The following is a 17,248-nucleotide window of genomic DNA, read 5'->3' on the forward strand; positions in this document are numbered from 1 at the left end:
ATATACACCACCATGAGGGGTGACCTTACAAAAAGCCTAGCTAGAGAGAAAAACATTGCTTGACAGGTCCACCCAGGCTCTGCTGAGAGGAGATTAATTAGCAGCAGTTGTGACGCTTTCATGATGTGAGCCCTAGCTTTCCAGGAGCTGGGTTTTGGTCCATGGCCATTAGTGTTTCACTAAGAGTCTGGTCAGATTGTGGCCATTCTATGTGCTATGGAGGAGGAGGACACAGGCAAACTTTCCCTTCTTTGCATGTTGTGAAGGAGTCAGCCACAACTGCATTTAGGGACTGCTCCCTTCGAGCACCCCCAAGCATGCTCTCCACTACAGCAGAGGCAATGGGTCCCACTGTGCTGTGGCCATGACTCAACCTCTCTGCACCAGCCAGTGAGACCAGCTGCTGTGAAGCATCATACATGCTGCACCTTCCTAAGGAGCAACACAGCAGCTTGGTTCCCCAGGAGCTGCAGAAGGGATTGCACTGGACCTCCCTGAGACAGAGCTCCTACTGAGATGCAGTACCCCTACCGCCTGCTTGGGGCTATGTTAATAAGAAATGTCTGTCTGACCCCAAGCGTAAAAAGCTTCTCTAGAAACCGTTCTCTCAAATGGATGCAAAAGAAATGGCAGAGAGTGTGATGCAGGAGAATAGGGGAGTGAGTCCCACCAGCAGAGCTGCAATGCCCTGATTGACTCTGAGGCCTATTAAATACTGCTAGCTCTTAAAGCTGCTTAAATGTGAAAACCTGAGAGCAGCAACAGCTTGTTTCCTGTCTTAGTTCAATATATTACTGTTGACAAGATGTGAAGCAATATCTAGAGAGAGTCACATTCTTAGTGCCTTTGGGAACTGAGCCTTATTTGGGAAGGCTGTAATTGAGAGTACAGTAGAGTATAGTGAAGGGGGGTTACCAATACATTAACATTTTCAGTAATATTCTCATTTAAGTTCTATCTAGTCTTGAATGCAGAGTAACACAGAGCAATACAGTGTGTTTGAAATGGAAGGAAATTTAAAAACATAGATGCATTATTTACTGTATGCCTTGCTGTTTTCTTTTGAATATTACTATTAACATTATCTTTCTATTGCAAATAGCAAGCATAGAGCCCTTATCAAAGTTTGTCAGCTAACTTGCTATAAAAAAAAATCTATAGAAAATTCCTAAACTTACAAGTGGTTTCTATGCCCTTTACACAACCTTCTTGCTACAAACAAAATAACTTTAATATGGACTGAAAGAAACTTTGCCCAATTAAGCAAATTCTGAGTTTCAAAAGGGCTATGTGTATACAGGAACGGTGCATTTCTGTGGCCATATATGCCACTCACATTCTAACATTACATCTAGGATTATGTGTGGGACTTAGGGAATTGCTCTGAAAGTCATAGGGCTTTGATGCTGGTAAAGCCACCATGTGCAGCATACTTTATTAGTTTTATGGGATCCAGGAAGGGTATGGAACAATATACCTGACACGTTGCTCCTCATCTGCCAGTTTAAGAACAGCTTGGGTGATTCCTGTTGTGAATTTGATATTAAGAAATGGTTTTCCAAGGGCTGGGATGGAGATGGTAGACGAAACACTCCCCATTTGGCACCCAAGTTGCACTATTTCAGACCCTCACTAGGATGAAGAAAAGGAGTACTTGTGGCACCTTAGAGACTAACCAATTTATTTGAGCATAAGCTTTCGTGAGCTACAGCTCACTTCATCGGATGCATGCCGTGGAAACTGCAGCAGACTTTATTTATACACAGAGAATATGAAAAAATACCTCCTCCCACGAGGATCCACGGCATGCATCCGATGAAGTGAGCTGTAGCTCACGAAAGCTCATGCTCAAATAAATTGGTTAGTCTCTAAGGTGCCACAAGTACTCCTTTTCTTTTTGCGAATACAGACTAACACGGCTGTTACTCTGAAACCTGTCACTAGGATGAGTATCCTGGATTTCCAAATGCTGGTGAATGAGCTGCTTCATATGACCTTTTTGATTTTTTTCATAGAGTACTGCTGCACTCACTATCCTTGAGCTACTTCTTGAAGGTAGGAGAAGACAATTTCATTATTTGAGTGTTCATCTGGTCCTTTCTGGCTGTATGCTGGACCATTCCCAAGGGGCAAACTTAGATTTAGTAAAAGGACCTTCAATCATCCGATGATTTTGTAGGTAAATGCAATGATACAAGAGTGGAGTAACACATTCCCTGAGACAAAAGAGAAGAAGGCCGATAGCAAGTAAAGGAAAAACCGTAAGGGTGGAGGGAAATCTTAAAGTTGACCATGACATTAAAAAATTGGGCCAAATCCACAGCTGGTGTAAATGGGTGTAGCACCTTTGACGTTTATGGAGCCAGGTTGATTTACATCAAGTAGGGATCTGATTATCTCAGTTGTTGACACAGTGTATATATTAGATATGCAGCTATTTTTTATCTTCAAAGAGTAAAACCAATAGCATTAAGAATCATAGTCATTCAGACAGTACATGTGTAGCGTTTGATACCTTCGAGGTCTTAAACTCTGGTTTTCAGAATTAAAATGTTAATCATAAAGTGCTTTACCATATTCAAAAAGATCTGCATTACATATAGCCCTGGATTCATTACCCTCCACCTACTGTACCAAGATTGTGGCATACCTTAAACTCTTTATGGTTTTCATTATTATTACAAAGCATTGCAATTCATATGGTCCTACCGAAGGGGAAGGGAGAGCGACTGGTATCAAAAGCTGAAGCCCTTAATTTTATCCAGTAGAAAATGAACACAAAACATGGCCCTTTCATGCATATATGCAGTGAAGGCTGTTTCTCAGCTGTTAATCTTGGGAAAAAATCACCACCTCAATTTTCTGCCAGTGGGCAAACAAACAATTTTTTACACTTCAACCCCAAGATTTCCTCACTCCACCAGATACAGACAGTGATAGCCCATGTGCTATTTCAGTGCCATAGGGCCATCATTCAATTTAGTTGCCCCTACTTTGATGTGCACAGTCTGTTAACAATGGCATGTCTGACATCATCCCCACCATTGAGTCATGTCCTGTTTTTCTGTGGAGACCCCTGCCTCAGTTTCTGAGCTTCTGCTGCTTTCCTCTTCTCTTGTTCCTCTGCCTTCTTCCGCTCCTCCTTTAGCTCTTTGTATCTCCATTTGGGAATCTGTAGATAAGTGCCATCTTTGGCACTGCTCTTCCTCCTCACTTTCTCTGGTTGGTAGGTGGGTGGAGGAGCCTTGTTGACACGGACTTTGGGGATGACAAATCCTGGTCTCACACTGCTCCTTCTCAGTAGGTGCAGTGGCAGGAGGCTTGCTTTCCTTGTGACCACAGTGTTCATGTGAGCTACTGTGAGGCTGAGGGGCTGCAGACTAGCCCGCCGGTCCTTCTTTTTGGGGACCAGCATGACTCTGGAGTTCTGAAATAATTTCTCATAGCTGCTAATGTGGTCTCTGTCCTGAGATCGGATTTCCTGGGCTCTCTGCTTCCTAAGGATTTCCTGCACAGCCAGTGTGCGTTTCCCCACACAGGGTGGGCTCCCTGGGCACACAGTCCTGCAAGATACTGCAATAAAGGGGCTGCTTAGACTTGTAGTCATCCTAACCATGTGGTCAAGGACGCCATCTTCTTCAGGGCCACAGGAAGCCCTGAATGACATTGCTGACCTCACACCCTCTGAGATCCTCTGCAAACAGCTTTTTGGTTCTGTGGCCTTGGCAAGAAGTTCCTTCATCTTTGGCCATTCTGACTTATACTGATCACAGAACTGCTCAGGGCATGGCCTGTCCATCAGCCTCTGCATGAGGAAGGCTGCTTCTGATCTTCCTGTGTAACAAGCCCATTCCCGTGAAGTCATTCCACGGCTTGGGTCAGTCGCGTGAACATCTGCCCCTTAAAGGAGAGAAAGGAAAAACATTTGCGTTGATCGGTTATACCGTGCACACTTCAACTCCCACTGCCATAATCAAAACTGAATGAAGCAAGGATGCTGTCAAGAAAAATTGCATGTGATTATGTAATTGAAGACTGTAACATAATGCGCACACACAATTCTGGAATTTCCTGACTTTTGAGTGCTTGACTTTGCAACCTTATTGCTTTGAATGTGGTTTTCTTGTATATAATTTCCTACTTTTAAATAGCACACCAAAAATAAAACAAAAAACGCCACACAACCCGAATTCCATCATGTGGAACCATACTGACCTCCCTCCCCCCTCCCCCATGGGTCACAAATAGGATTGAAAACTTTAGATCCACAGCACAGACCTCTGCCCACTTGAGCTAATGGAGTAACTGGCAGCAATAGCAGACTGTTCTCCTATATGTGGACCAGTCACTACTGAGTAATGAGACATACAGCAACGGAAGAACCCCTTCTGTCTCTGTAGTAAATGCCTACACTACAGCAGTGCAGGTGCAGCTGTGCCAGTGGAGCATTTCTGGTGTAGACATACTCTGAGTGACAGGGAGGATGATGGCGCTGTCCACTGTGATAGATAAAGAAGGGAGAATGTGGGTGATAGATCAGAAGCGCAGTTTTAGCCATGTTAAGTTTCAGCTGATGGCCAGACCCCACAAGGAGACATCAGAAAGATAGGTCAAGATGTGGTTAGGGTAGAGAGAGACAGGTTGCAAACAGAAGTAGATCAGTGAGGATTCTGTACAAAGGGAATAGTTAAAGCCACCTTTGCAGAGAAGATCATCAGAGACAGGGTACAGAGCAAGAAGGGGAGGGGGCCAAAACGGAACTCTGTGGGACCCCACCGAAAGAAGAGGAGGACCCACCAAATGAGACACTGCAGAAGCAGTCAGAGAAGCAGGAGCAGAAGAAGGATAGGGACAATATTTTGAAAGATAACAGCAGACAGGATTTCAAGAAGAATCTGGTTAACAGTATCAAAAGCTGTAAAGAGGTCAACAAGAATATGACAGAGTAGAGGCCATGATGTTTGGCCCTGGTCTACTCTTCACCTCCCCATCAGCCTGTCTGTTTCTGAACTCCTATTCTCTTCCCCTACACCAGCCTCCTGTTCCTTCACCTTTCCCCCTCTCAGCCTGTCCCCTTAACCTGACAGTCCCTGGACCCCCAACCTTTCCTCAACCCCACCTGTGCCTGCACTCCTTCCCCTCTCCAACTTACGTAGGTCTCTCTGGGAATATAGGAAATTGCATGGGAGTTGTTTGTTTGTTGTGTTCATACAACATACATTTTAATAGTAAGCCGAGGGTGGGAATGATTTATTACATAGGACAGGGCCCCCAACCACGTGCTGTGGATTCTGAATGTGTTTAAATTGGCCCTGGGTTTTCAGATCAAGTTTGCTGATGGTCAACCTCCCACGCATGCTTCCCCCACACCCCTAAAACCACACACACACAAAACCAAAACATTAACAATTCCAGGGCATATCATCCAGCCAGCCCCGATGTTAGGGGAGGTGGCTATTCTGATATATGATTAAACAGATTAACCAATTTGTGAGGCCATCTCCACTTGGATTTGTTTGCAAACAGGCAACACAAAGCCAAGAGTGTTTGCCTCCAGATATATTCCGGATATAGAATCATGGAAGAACTGCACTCTGACTCTAAACCACAGTCAAATACACTGTGTTTCCTCTTACTCAGATACATTTCTCCAAATTGATTAGAGAACATTTACAAGGGTCCATTGGGCTCACTATTTGTGCTGCCTCTTCTATGATTTCAGGTTCTAGCAATACAAATTGACACATTCCCAGCTCTTTTTGGAGCTATATCTCACAAAAGAAATCTACCAAATACAGAGATCCAAATCTTTTAGCAGCATACTCAATGCTGATTTTATTTCTCATCTAATGAAATCTTGTGTGTCACAAGATTTTCTTAGGACGCTACTGACTTACTTTGCAAATCCAGAAACAGTCCTAAACAAATTCCTCATTCAACTGAATTTCTAGGGACTTTATCAATTGGGTCAGACATCAATATTCAAGCCCTTTTTCAAAGGTTATGGCAGTCTCATTGAACTATTTGTCATTCAGATTTAAGGCTGGTCTAGCAAGTCTTCTTTTAGAAAATGTGTGCATTGCCTTTAGTCCTCATTTTCCTCAGATTAAATCATGTCCCGAATCCTGTTTTTCAAGCAACTAATTTGAGTAGATGTGTCACTTTGGGATATTAATATTATATTCAGTTAATGAGGTTTCATGTCTCAAGAGATTGTTATCTGCAATACCTGACATCACTGCTGCTGTGTTTGTGCTGGGCTGCCAAAGCACCAAAGTTCCAATTAATCAGAATTTCAGACCTCTGAATAAAAATGCCCAGGGTACTATGAATTTTTTTTAATTAAAATCGAGTTGTAAGTCGCACATTTCCTGCATTGCTCCTTTAGCCTATCTGATTAGTGGCAGAATATACAAACAACTGGGTTTCTTCTCAATGTATGCAGGTCTGTTAATAAGTAGGATCTAAAATTCTGGTTAAATATTCATCTCTTTTAAAAAATACCTGCCCCACTAAACAAAGCCGCATCAGGACTTTAATTAAATGGATTCCTCAAGGAAAACTGCACCCATTTTGCTCAGTTTAGTAATATGAGAGTGCTAGAGTAAGTAGAACTCTAGTCAGGTCAACTCTGAAGCTCTCAGCCAGGCAACACTTTCCCTTTCAGGGTTTGGCCCTGTGGACCTACACCATGAAATGTATTATTTAAGGTCCAGATTCTGCTTCTTATACTGGTTTAAATCCCCAACCGCTCCAATGGTTTCACTGGAGTAGCTTTGGTGTAAATGAGAGCACTAGCTGGCCCTCCATTTTTAAATCACAGTTGGCATTTCTGCATGTCTTCTGCTGGAGGTGGTTATCTTGCTAAGAAGTGATAAGATTTGTGACCCTGGCAGTGCGGCAGCCCAATGGAAGTAACAGCAGAACAGTAATGAACCTGCTTTAATATGTACTTTTTGGAATGTAAAATGAATTCACATTTTTTAAAGATTAAACATTATGGCCAAGATTTTCCAAAGTGGCTAGTGACTGTGGCTGCCTCAGTATTTTGGTTCCCAACCTGAACACCCTGACTTTCAGAAAGAACCGGCACTCTGAAAATTGGGTTCTAATCATTCATCACATTTTTCCCTACAGGTTCCCCCATGCGACTGCTATACCCAGTACTAAAGCAGGCTGGAAACTTGGTTAGTCTCCAGTACTGAGCTCTTGCATTGCCAGTGTCACAGGAATAATTCACTAATAATATCGTAATACATGTACACAGTAAACACCTTCCGGTCATGATTTACAGCAGAAAGCACTCCATAGTGCTTTGATCATCCTCATTATAAGGTTTGCTGTCACAGGGTGACTGATCCCTTTAAGAGGAAGCAGGGTCCAGGGCACATGGAATGATTAACTGCTGCCCAGTTGCGCTTAAGGAAAGGCACCTGGGCCTTCTAAAGAGGAAGATGGCTGCAGGTACAAGTTGGCAGATGCCTGTAGGCACAGCATGGCTTAAGGCTCCTGCGGGGCCCTGAGTCCTGCAGGAAGACACCAGCCGGAAAGCCTGTGGAGAAGGCCATACTCCGAGCAACAGGTTCTGGGATGGGAGGAAAACAGACCCTCAGAGAGGAGAGCTGTGCCCATCTTGGAACTGGTGCAGAAGAGTGTTTGAACTCTGAAGGGAAGCCAGACCCTCAGGGAGGAGGAGCTGTGACCATCGGAACCTGGGATGAAGACTTTGTAGGTTTCAGTTCTATTTTGAAAAACTTTGTGCAGGACTTTATAAATTGGCTCCAGGGAGGGGAATGAATATCTGGACTATGAGGACTTTTTAAGGGATCTGAGTGAAGAGGAAACTGAGGCAGGCCTCAGCAAAGCCACACTTGGTCAGCAGTGGGCACTACAGGGCAGGCACCCATTTAAACTGGCATACTGGGCTATAATCTACAGCAGTGGTTTTCAACCAGGGTTACACAAAGTTTTCCAGGCGGTACATTAACTCATCTAAATATTTGCCTAGTTTTACAATAGGCTACATAAAAAGCACTAGCGAAGTCAGTACAAACTAAAATTTCATACAGACAATGTCTTGTTTATACTGCTCTATATACTATATACTGAAATATAAGTTCAATATTTATATTCCAATTACATTATTTTATAATGATATGATAAAAATGAGAAAGTAAGCCATTTTTCAGCAATAGGGTGCCTATGCACTTGTATTTTTATGTCTGCTTTTGTAAGCAAGTAGTTTTTAAGTGAGGTGAAACTTGGGGGTACACGAGACAAATCAGACTCCTGCAAGGGGTACAGTAGTCAGGAAAGGTTGAGAGCCATTGATCTACAGTATTCTGTACAGGGAATTCCACTAGCATCAGAAACTTCCCCGTCCTGTCCTGCAGTGGCAAACTCGCTTTCTCACTCACTATACTCGTGCACATAGGGGACATGTCACCATACCAACAACATCCTTTGAAGCAACGATACCACTTCACTCCTATGGGGCATAGGGGAAAGGGAAAGTCATGATAATAAAGCAAACAATGGAAAATCATGGAATCCATGGCTTTGAAGAATGCCATCACAAAATTTCTTACAACTGTTTTCTGATTACTTACTTGCTTAGTATTCAGTATGACTAGCAAGCTTCAGGATTTACAATGCACTACCTCTAAGCACAGCTGAAATTGCCAGTCTAAAAACCTCACAATACTAGAATTAATAATGTAAATACATCTCAGTAATATAAGTGTGTGGGGATTGGGGTGGAAGGGTGGGGGGGTCAGAGGAAGATCTTAAAGCTTCCTGAACTTCAGATGTTTGAAAACTTCAATGGTCCTTTAACATAAGCTACTGTAAAACTATTCTTAAAAATACCTACTGTTGGAAAGTATGGAAATGCAGAGATAAGGTACCCAAACGAGGAAGTTACCTTGTGCAGTAATGATGGTTCTTCTAGATGTGTGTCCCTATGGGTGCTCCACTTTAGGTGTCTGTGTGCCCCTGCACCTCTAATCAGAGATTTTTGGTAGCAGTGTCCCGTTGAGCCCATGCATGTGCTCTCCCTCCCTCGTGGTTTGCCTCAAGGCTATTTAGCACTGCACGGGTGGTGCTCCACAACCCCCTCACTTCCTTCTCTACCACAGAGCCCTATAGAGAACTCCAAAGTAGAGGAGAGGAGGGCGGGTTGTGGAGCACCCATAGGGACACACATCTCGAAGAACCATCGTTACTGCACAAGGTGAGTAACTTCCTCTTCTTCTTCGAGTAGTGTCCCTGTGGGTGCTCCACTTTAGGTGACTCCGGAGCATTACCCACCACTGGAGGCTGCGACTTTGGAGCAGAGTCTTTTACTACAGAGAGTACTGTGGAGTCGAAGATGGTGCCAGCGGCCAAATCTTCAGTGATCGCATAAAGTTCTATAAAAGTATGAACAGAGGCCCCAATCATTGCTCTATAGATTGGGGAGATAGGGGTATCCCTATGGAATGTGATGTGATCTCATGGAGTGAGTATGGACGGAAGCAAGTTGTGCCCTTGCTAAGTGATTAATGCAACTGGAAACCCATTTGGATAGTCTTTGAGCAGATATCACAGAGCTTTTGGATCTTTCTGTGGACGAAAGGAAGAGTTTAGGGGATTTCCTGAAGTTCTTAGTCCTGTTCAAGTAGAATGCTAATGTCCTTCTAATATCTAGCATATGCACAATTGTCTCCCAGTTGTCACAATGTGGTTTTGGGAAAAAACAGGGAGTTGGATCTTTGATTCATATGGAAAGTGCAGAAAAAGTAGGGAGAAACTTGGGATATGGCCTTAGAGTTGTTTTTATTTATTTATTTAAAGACAAAGGCCGTGAATGATGGGTGTGCCATCAGTGCCGCTATTTCTCCTATGTGCCTAGTTGAGGTGATGGCAATTAGAAATGCTGTCGTCATGGACAGGTGTAAGAGAGAACAAGTTGCCCTGGACTCGGAGGGAGGTCTAGTCCAAGCCCTGAGAACTAGATTAAAGTCCCAGGCTGGAGCGGGTGGTGTCACATGGGGGAAGAGAGTCCCAATGCCCTTAAAGAGTGTACACATTAGTGGTTGAGTAAACTCCAAGTGAGAAGCCATTTTCGCCATGAGATGTACCTTGAGGGAGCTGAGTGAGAGTTTAAAATGTAGTGCAAAATCAGAGGGAGTAAAGATGAGGTTGGGTCTGTCCATTTGGAATGGGACAAACTTGGAGTTGTTTCCATTTTGTAGCTAGGTATGTCGAGTGGTCAACTTGTGGTTGTGTTGCAACATGTGTTTCAGCTTGTCAGAGCATTCTGCTGCTAAGCCTTGGAACAAAGAAAGATCCAAGCCTGGAGGCAGAGGACCCATGGCTTGGGGTGAAGGGTCAGCCCATTGTTTTGAGAGAGCGGGTAAGGAATGGGCTGACGTCAGAGGAACAGGAGGGCATATTGCCATCTGTGTCAGGTAAGGGAGCCAGACTTGTCATAGTCAAGAAGGGCAATCACAATAACTCTCGCTTTGTTTCATTGAATTTTCAACAGAATCTTGGATAGGGTAAAAAACTGGGAAAACGTATACAAGAGGACCCTGTCTGCTGGGAAGATGAGGGCAACTGCAAGTGAATGTTTCCCCAAAGGGTGGCTGTATCTTGAAACACCTGTGAATTCAGTATACACTCATTGTCGAGAGAAAATTCCAACTAAGACTGTTGGTTATCCCATTCTGTATCCCTTGCAGACAGACAGCTGAGATGAGCACATTGTGATGGGTGCATCAATTCCAAAGTTTGAATGCTGTCTTGCAGAGAGAGGGAGATCTGGCAGCTCCTTGGCAGTTTATACAAAACACACAGGTCACATTAAGTCCATCATAACTTTTGTGTGTTGTTTTTGATGAGAGGCAGAGTTTATGCACAGGCACTCCTGACAGCCCCTAACCCCAAAAGAGTGATGTGGAAGGTCATTTCTCTGGAAGGCTATTTGTCCTGAACCTTGTTGTTGTGTAGGTGAGCTCCCCAGCATATTAGGGAGACGTGTCCCAGGGTGGTGAATGTGGGTAGTGAGAGGAGCGCTCTCGCTTGTACTGCATCAGGTTGGTGCTGATAAAGTCCAGTCACTGTACTGGGGTTAGTATGCCATTACAATGAACTGAACCTTGGAGACTACCCTGTGTGGAGCAGTCTGTACCTATAATGATCCTGCCCCAAAGGTAAGCAGTAGGAAATCTCCTGTATGATGGTTGTATTGAGATATGGAAGTAGGCACCCTGTAAGTTCAGGGCTAGAAATCAATCTCTTTGCTCTAGAACTGGTCCTAACTGCTGTGAAGTAAGGTAAGGTGACTTCTGAGTGGGGTGACAGGTGTATAGATGGCAGCTGATACTGTAAGGTATCGTTGTTCAGGCCCCCAACCAGCTCATCAAAGTGCTTATAAGAGGCAGTTTGAGAGGTCATGGACTGGGGTGCAGACTGTTCTCACTTTTGAGCCCTGGGCCTCTTACACTGTGGCTCATAACAGCACAGAGATGGTGATTATTGAGAAGATTGTGATCAGTGGTGTGGTTGAGAGGTATATCTTCTCTTCTGTTCCACAGTGTAGATTCCTAAGGAGTGTAGTGCGGTCCGAGAATCCTTCAAGATGTGGAGAGAAAATCTGTCTTCTCCGCAAAGAGTTTGGCCCTTCAAATTGGAAGTCTGTAGCTCTTTGGGAAATCTAGAGAGGTGTAGCGAACAAAAAAAAAAACCCCACAACCCACCTCAGTACCACTGTCATGGAGACTGGGCGGGCAGCTGTAACAGCTACATCCAGTGGTGTCTCTAGGACCGGTCTGGCTATTAACTGACCTTCTCTAAGAATGGTCTGAATCTGTTCTTTTTGTGTTTCCAGTAATGTTTCAGAAACATCCTGGGTTTCCCAAGATTAACAAAATTGTTTTGGCCATGACAGTTTGGTAATTTATGACTCTAAACAGTAATGTTGTTGATGAATATGCCATCTTGCGAAGCCAGATCATATGGAGTTGACTTGGCATTATGTTGCTTGCTTCATGCATTAACCACATCCACTATGATGGAGTTGGGTTGCGAATGTTGAAAACAAAGCCTGCCTCTTTGGGTAGAGATGTGGGGTTGTTTTGTTTACACTCTGTTGCTGGTTGGTGCGATGGAGGCTGGCTCTGCCAGATGATTTTGGTAGGATCTAGAATCAGCTCATTAATTGGGAGGACAGTTCTAGATGAGAAGGTAGTGTGCAGAATTTCCACCAACTTGTGATGTGTATCTGCCACCTCCTGTAAGGGAATCTGCAGCTCGTCTGCCACCCTCTTGGTAAGATCCAGAAAGTTCTTAAATCTTCACCTAGTGATGAGGAGTGGGCAGCACAGTCTCATCTGGGAGAGATGAGGAGAAGTGGGCTGAAGAGGTAGCTTCCTCTTCAGGTGTGGTTTTGTTTTGTTTTGTTTGTTTTTCCCCTTCCCCCTTCTTTCCTGTTCTGAAAAAGCTGTCTCCTGTTCTGGCTCAGGTGCTCTCCTGCCCTGGCTCAGGTGCCAGGCTGTAGCAAACCATCTGGTGGATTCTCCCTGAGAGACACCAGAGACGGTCGCGCCATGTGTGTGTATATACCCGAAAAGTTACAATATAGCCTTGGGAGGGAGAGGCAGGAAGGCAGGCACGGGCGGTTGGCATGATGGAATTGGGGATGACCCTTATAGTGTGGTGGTGGGCCACCTTGAGGGGCCAGGGAATGATCTTCTCCTGGCCAGTGTCAGATTCGTCAGTGGGTAAGGGTGCTGCTGACTGGGGTATTGGCAGTATACAGCCCAGTGCTAAGAGCAATTCTGGGTGCGGGGATGTGTTTGATACCGGGGTCCTGGTACCAAGTAATGGGGATTGTGGTTCTTCCCCAATCATCAGGTCTCCAGGGTACCAGAGCTCATGCAGTACCATGGGTTCATTTGGTACCACAGAGGAGGGTCTGTGGTACATTGTCAGTACCAATAGTTGGGCAGAGCACTCCCTAAATGAGAGTTTTGCCCAGTACAAAAAGTTTGTTGGTGCCACTTTTTTAGAGACGGTATGGTAATTGTCTCTCCCTGGGTACTGAGGCCACAGGTCTCCAGAGTATCCGAGCACCTGTGTTACCATGGGCTCATCCGGAACCCCAGAGGAGTGTCTGTAGTCGGTATCAATGGTTGGGAAGGTGCAGAACACTTCCTAGATGGGAGTTTTGTTGCATCTGGTACTGAAGGGTTTCTCTATGCCGCTCTTTTAGAGATGGTACAAAGAAAGAAAAGGAGTACTTGTGGCATCCGATGAAGTGAGCTGTAGCTCACGAAAGCTCATGCTCAAATAAATTGGTTAGTCTCTAAGGTGCCACAAGTCCTCTTTTTCTTTTTGCGAAGACAGACTAACACGGCTGTTACTCTGAACCCTGTCAGAGATGGTACAGTAACTGTCCCCTCTCCTTTGGGGATGGCACTGTTGCCTCAGAGCGTGAGGGTGGAAGCCTCTGGTGTCTTGGTGCCCAAGCAGAGCTCACAGCAGGGCTTCTCCGTGTCGAGATGGTAGGATAACTGTGCCTGCTCGGTACAGAGTAGAGCTCAGAGCAGCACAGAGCTCACAGAAGCCCCTTGTCGGTGGGGAGAGCAGAGCTCAGAGCAGGGCAGAGCTCACAGCAGGAAGCCCCATGCTGAACCAGAGCTGCCGCTTAGCTCGCAGCAGGAGGTTCCTCTGCTGGTATTGTCCTACCAAGATGGCTGCACTGGGGAACACCCCTCTGGCTGGCCAGTTGCTCGGAGGAGCCTTTCCAGGGGGAGTCTGCTTGTGGCTTCTTCTTTCTCTCTCTCTCTCTCCTCCTCTTCACCACTCGACCCCTTTGAAAGTGAAGGCTCCGGGGATGATCCGGGGTCACCACCCGCCGGAGTCCCCTGCAGACTGAAGTGTTTTCTCTATCGGGAAGAATTTTAACTTCAGCTCCTGGCTCCTGTGAGGCTGCAGTTTTAGGTGTGGCAGGTAAAGCACTTCTGTGAGGGTCTCCCAGGCACAGTGAGAGTGTCTGGCCATTATAGGAACTGACTCCTGGCAGGAGAGGCACCGCTTGGAGCAGAGAGATCCAGGCAAGCCTCTGGGCAGAGGGTATCATCCTCTAGCAGGGAGGAATATGCAGAAAAACATCGTCTTTTCTTTTTAACTGAAAAAAAAACAATTATGAGTCTACTAGATGTCTGGGGCGGGGGGGGGGGGTGGAGAATGCCCCCGGACAGGGAAGGAAAGTGAAATTCTTTTCCTTTTTCTCTTTTCTTTTTAAACCAAAGGAATAAAATAAATAAAACAAAACACTAGCCTGAGTACTTTTAGGGAGAACAAAGGTAACAAAACAAACACTACTTATGCTAATGACACAGATAAGGAAGGGACAACTGCTCGTTCTGTAGAGAAGGAAGTGAGCGGGGGTTCTCCCTTGCAGTGCTAAATAGCCTGGAGGCAGACCACAAGGGAAGGAGAGCACATGCGGGGGCTCAACAGGAGACTGCTACCAAAAATCTCCGCTTAGAGGTGCAGGGGCACACAGACACCTAAAGTGGAGCACCCATAGGGACACTACTCAAAGAAGAACATTAGCTTTCCCTTGTACCCTTGTATCACTACTAAATTCACAAGATAAACTTATTCCTGCATACTGCACATTTTCAGCATTAACAATATGATACATATCCTTGCTAGGCTTTACCTGACTTAAGAAGTCTCAGGAAAATTTTCCATCTCTTTCCTGTTTGAACTCTGACAGGGCTAGAGACACCAAACTGAAGCCAGAGATCCCCAGGGGTTACCTCCTGTGTATGCCCCAAAAGACACTTTGACTCTCAGGATATAGGTAATAACTCATTTGCATGTATATGTTTTTGCTTGCTTTAATCTGTAAATAACTCTCACTTCTTTTTCCTATTTAATAAATCTTTAGATAGTTCATTACAGGATTGGCTACAAGCCTGTCTTTGGTGAAAGATCTAGGGTAACAATTGATCTGGGGTAAGTGACTGGTCTCTTGGAACTGGAAACAACCTGAATATGGTGTGATTTTTGGTGTAAGTGACCATTTATCACGAAGTCCAACTTGCCTGGGTGACAAGATAGACTGGAGAGGTCAAGGTCATTGTCTGTGACTCCATGGTAAGACTGTTATAGTGATCAAGGAGTTCACACTTGTTACTGGGTTGGTGAAATCTGATTATAGAACACACCACCAGTTTTTTTGGGGGGGCGTGGGGGGGGGGTCTGCCCTGTTTTTGACAGTCTGCCCTGAAGCTGGTACTCTCAGTGTTGAGCTACTCCAGACAGTGTGACATATGGTATATCTACATTTGAGGTGGGACTGTGATTTCTAGTTCGCATAGATGTACCCATGGTACCTCTGCTCAAACTAGCATGCTAAACATATCGGTGTAGCCCGGGCAGCACAGGGGGTGACTTGGGCTATCTGCCTAGCGTGTGCCCAGGGGGACCATGTGGATAGCCGAAGCCACTACCTATGCAACCCCAGCTACATTGATGTTTTTAGCACATTAGCTTTAAGTCTACATGAGCTGGGAATCACAGAGCTGAAATGTAGATGTACCCTCAGGGTAAAAGACTATCAAAGGTGTGAAGTGGTTCTTAAAGTGTATATGTGTTATGTTTTTCCTGGGGAGTTGGCTAAGTGTGTGACTGAATCTTACAGTACCAAGAGCCAGTGTGAGCATGTGCATATTGAGGCATTGCTCAAAGAGGGTAGAGGGAAGGTGGCTTGTGCTACCTTTATGTCCTTTGATAGTGTTAGGTGGAATCCTGGTGGGTGACAGTGACTGGGTTGTAAAAGGAGGTGAAGAATTTGGACATTTCCACAACTGTGAGGCTGGCAGAGTAAAGGTATTTATGTTAATGGGGTGTATTGGGGCACTGTTGAAAGAGCATGGGCATGACGACATACTGCCAAGCAACCTTAACTCTTTGTTAACATAGTTCTTTGCCATTGAATTTCATAGTTTTTTTAACAGGTAAACATATGGTGTTGGTAGGTGTTAGTGGTCATTTAGACAGCTGTACATATCATGTCCTGGGACTTGCATACTGAGCGCCCCCCACCGCCCCATGTAAACACACATACACACACCAGCCCTGCTTCACCACACATCCCTATTCATGGCCCTGACCCATTCACTGCATTCCCCCCTCCAACTTGGCCCCTCCCCAATGCTGTATACAGGCCCCCCACCACAAGCAGGGAACTCATCTCCCTGAAATCTTCACTCCCTGACATACAAACATTTCTATTATTGTTAATTCCCCCCCCCCACCCCCACAGCCTGGCTCACATGCAGTCCCTGGAGTGAAGGACAACTATATGACAGTGGAATGGTGTTTCTGGTCACATTTCTGAACGGTTGGAGGGTGGAGTTTGTGGCAGGGCTGGGGAGAGAAATCACAGACAGGATTTCTGCTCCACAATACTGACTGTTTTATGTTTACGAGAAAGTATTTCTATGCCATACAGCACACATTTTTCAGTCAGCGAAGAACCTTCCAATTTCTCAATGAATGTTCTTCCACCACTTACTCATAGCAGTGCTGGGGTGCACTGGCAGCGCTGGAGGGGATTAAGCTACAGGAAGGTTTGGCTGCAGGGGATTGGGGCTCAGAGGGTTGGGGTGAATTGGCAGAGCTGGGGGTGCATTGAGATTGGGGTGGAGGGGCTGGGATGCACTAGCAGGGCTGTAGGGTGCCATGCCTTCCTCACTTAAGTCCCCAACTTACTTATCTACTTCTCATGGATGATGCAAGTCTAAACCAATGAATGCTTGTAATTTCTGCTGAGCTGCTCAGATGGAAATTCAAGAGCAGTGTCAAGTACTATTGTAACAATAATAATAATTAATAAATAAAACTGCTTCACTTCTGTATTTACAAGACATTCAGAAATTGTTTTCATTTGTATCAATAGCTCCACCATGCCGCTCAATAAAGTAAATACTGGAAAGGCCCAGCTTTCCAGAGATTTACTGCTATCCCATTCAGAGCAAGAAGTACTGATGAAGCAAAGAATTTCAAATACCTGCCAACATTAAGGCTCTGACACATTCAGTTCGGCCTTGCATTGCAGATTTCATCAGTGCTGTGAATCCAAATACATTCCTCTTCTCAACATCAAGACCAGGAAAATAGTTCAACAAGTGGTTTGTAATGGTTATATGCCCTGTAGAAGGATAAAACAAGGGAGAGAAGAGTTATC

At 45.0% G+C, this 17,248-nt stretch overlaps 1 protein-coding gene across 1 annotated transcript in view; it reads right to left on the reverse strand.

Annotated features, from left to right (window-relative positions):
* Window positions 1-2,316: 2,316 nt before the first annotated feature.
* ANKRD33B (ankyrin repeat domain 33B) overlaps window positions 2,317-17,248 on the reverse strand; it is a 105,427-nt gene continuing 90,495 nt past the window's right edge. Inside the window, exons 3-4 of the mRNA XM_073332340.1 lie at window positions 17,072-17,212; window positions 2,317-3,900 (exon numbers count right to left, since the gene is read on the reverse strand). Of these exons, the coding sequence (XP_073188441.1) occupies window positions 3,050-3,900; window positions 17,072-17,212 (992 nt within the window). The 3' untranslated portion in view covers window positions 2,317-3,049. The remainder of the gene's footprint in view (window positions 3,901-17,071; window positions 17,213-17,248) is intronic.

Source organism: Lepidochelys kempii, chromosome 2 (genome assembly GCF_965140285.1).
Source record: "Lepidochelys kempii isolate rLepKem1 chromosome 2, rLepKem1.hap1, whole genome shotgun sequence".
In the NCBI taxonomy this organism is placed as follows: domain Eukaryota; kingdom Metazoa; phylum Chordata; order Testudines; family Cheloniidae; genus Lepidochelys; species Lepidochelys kempii.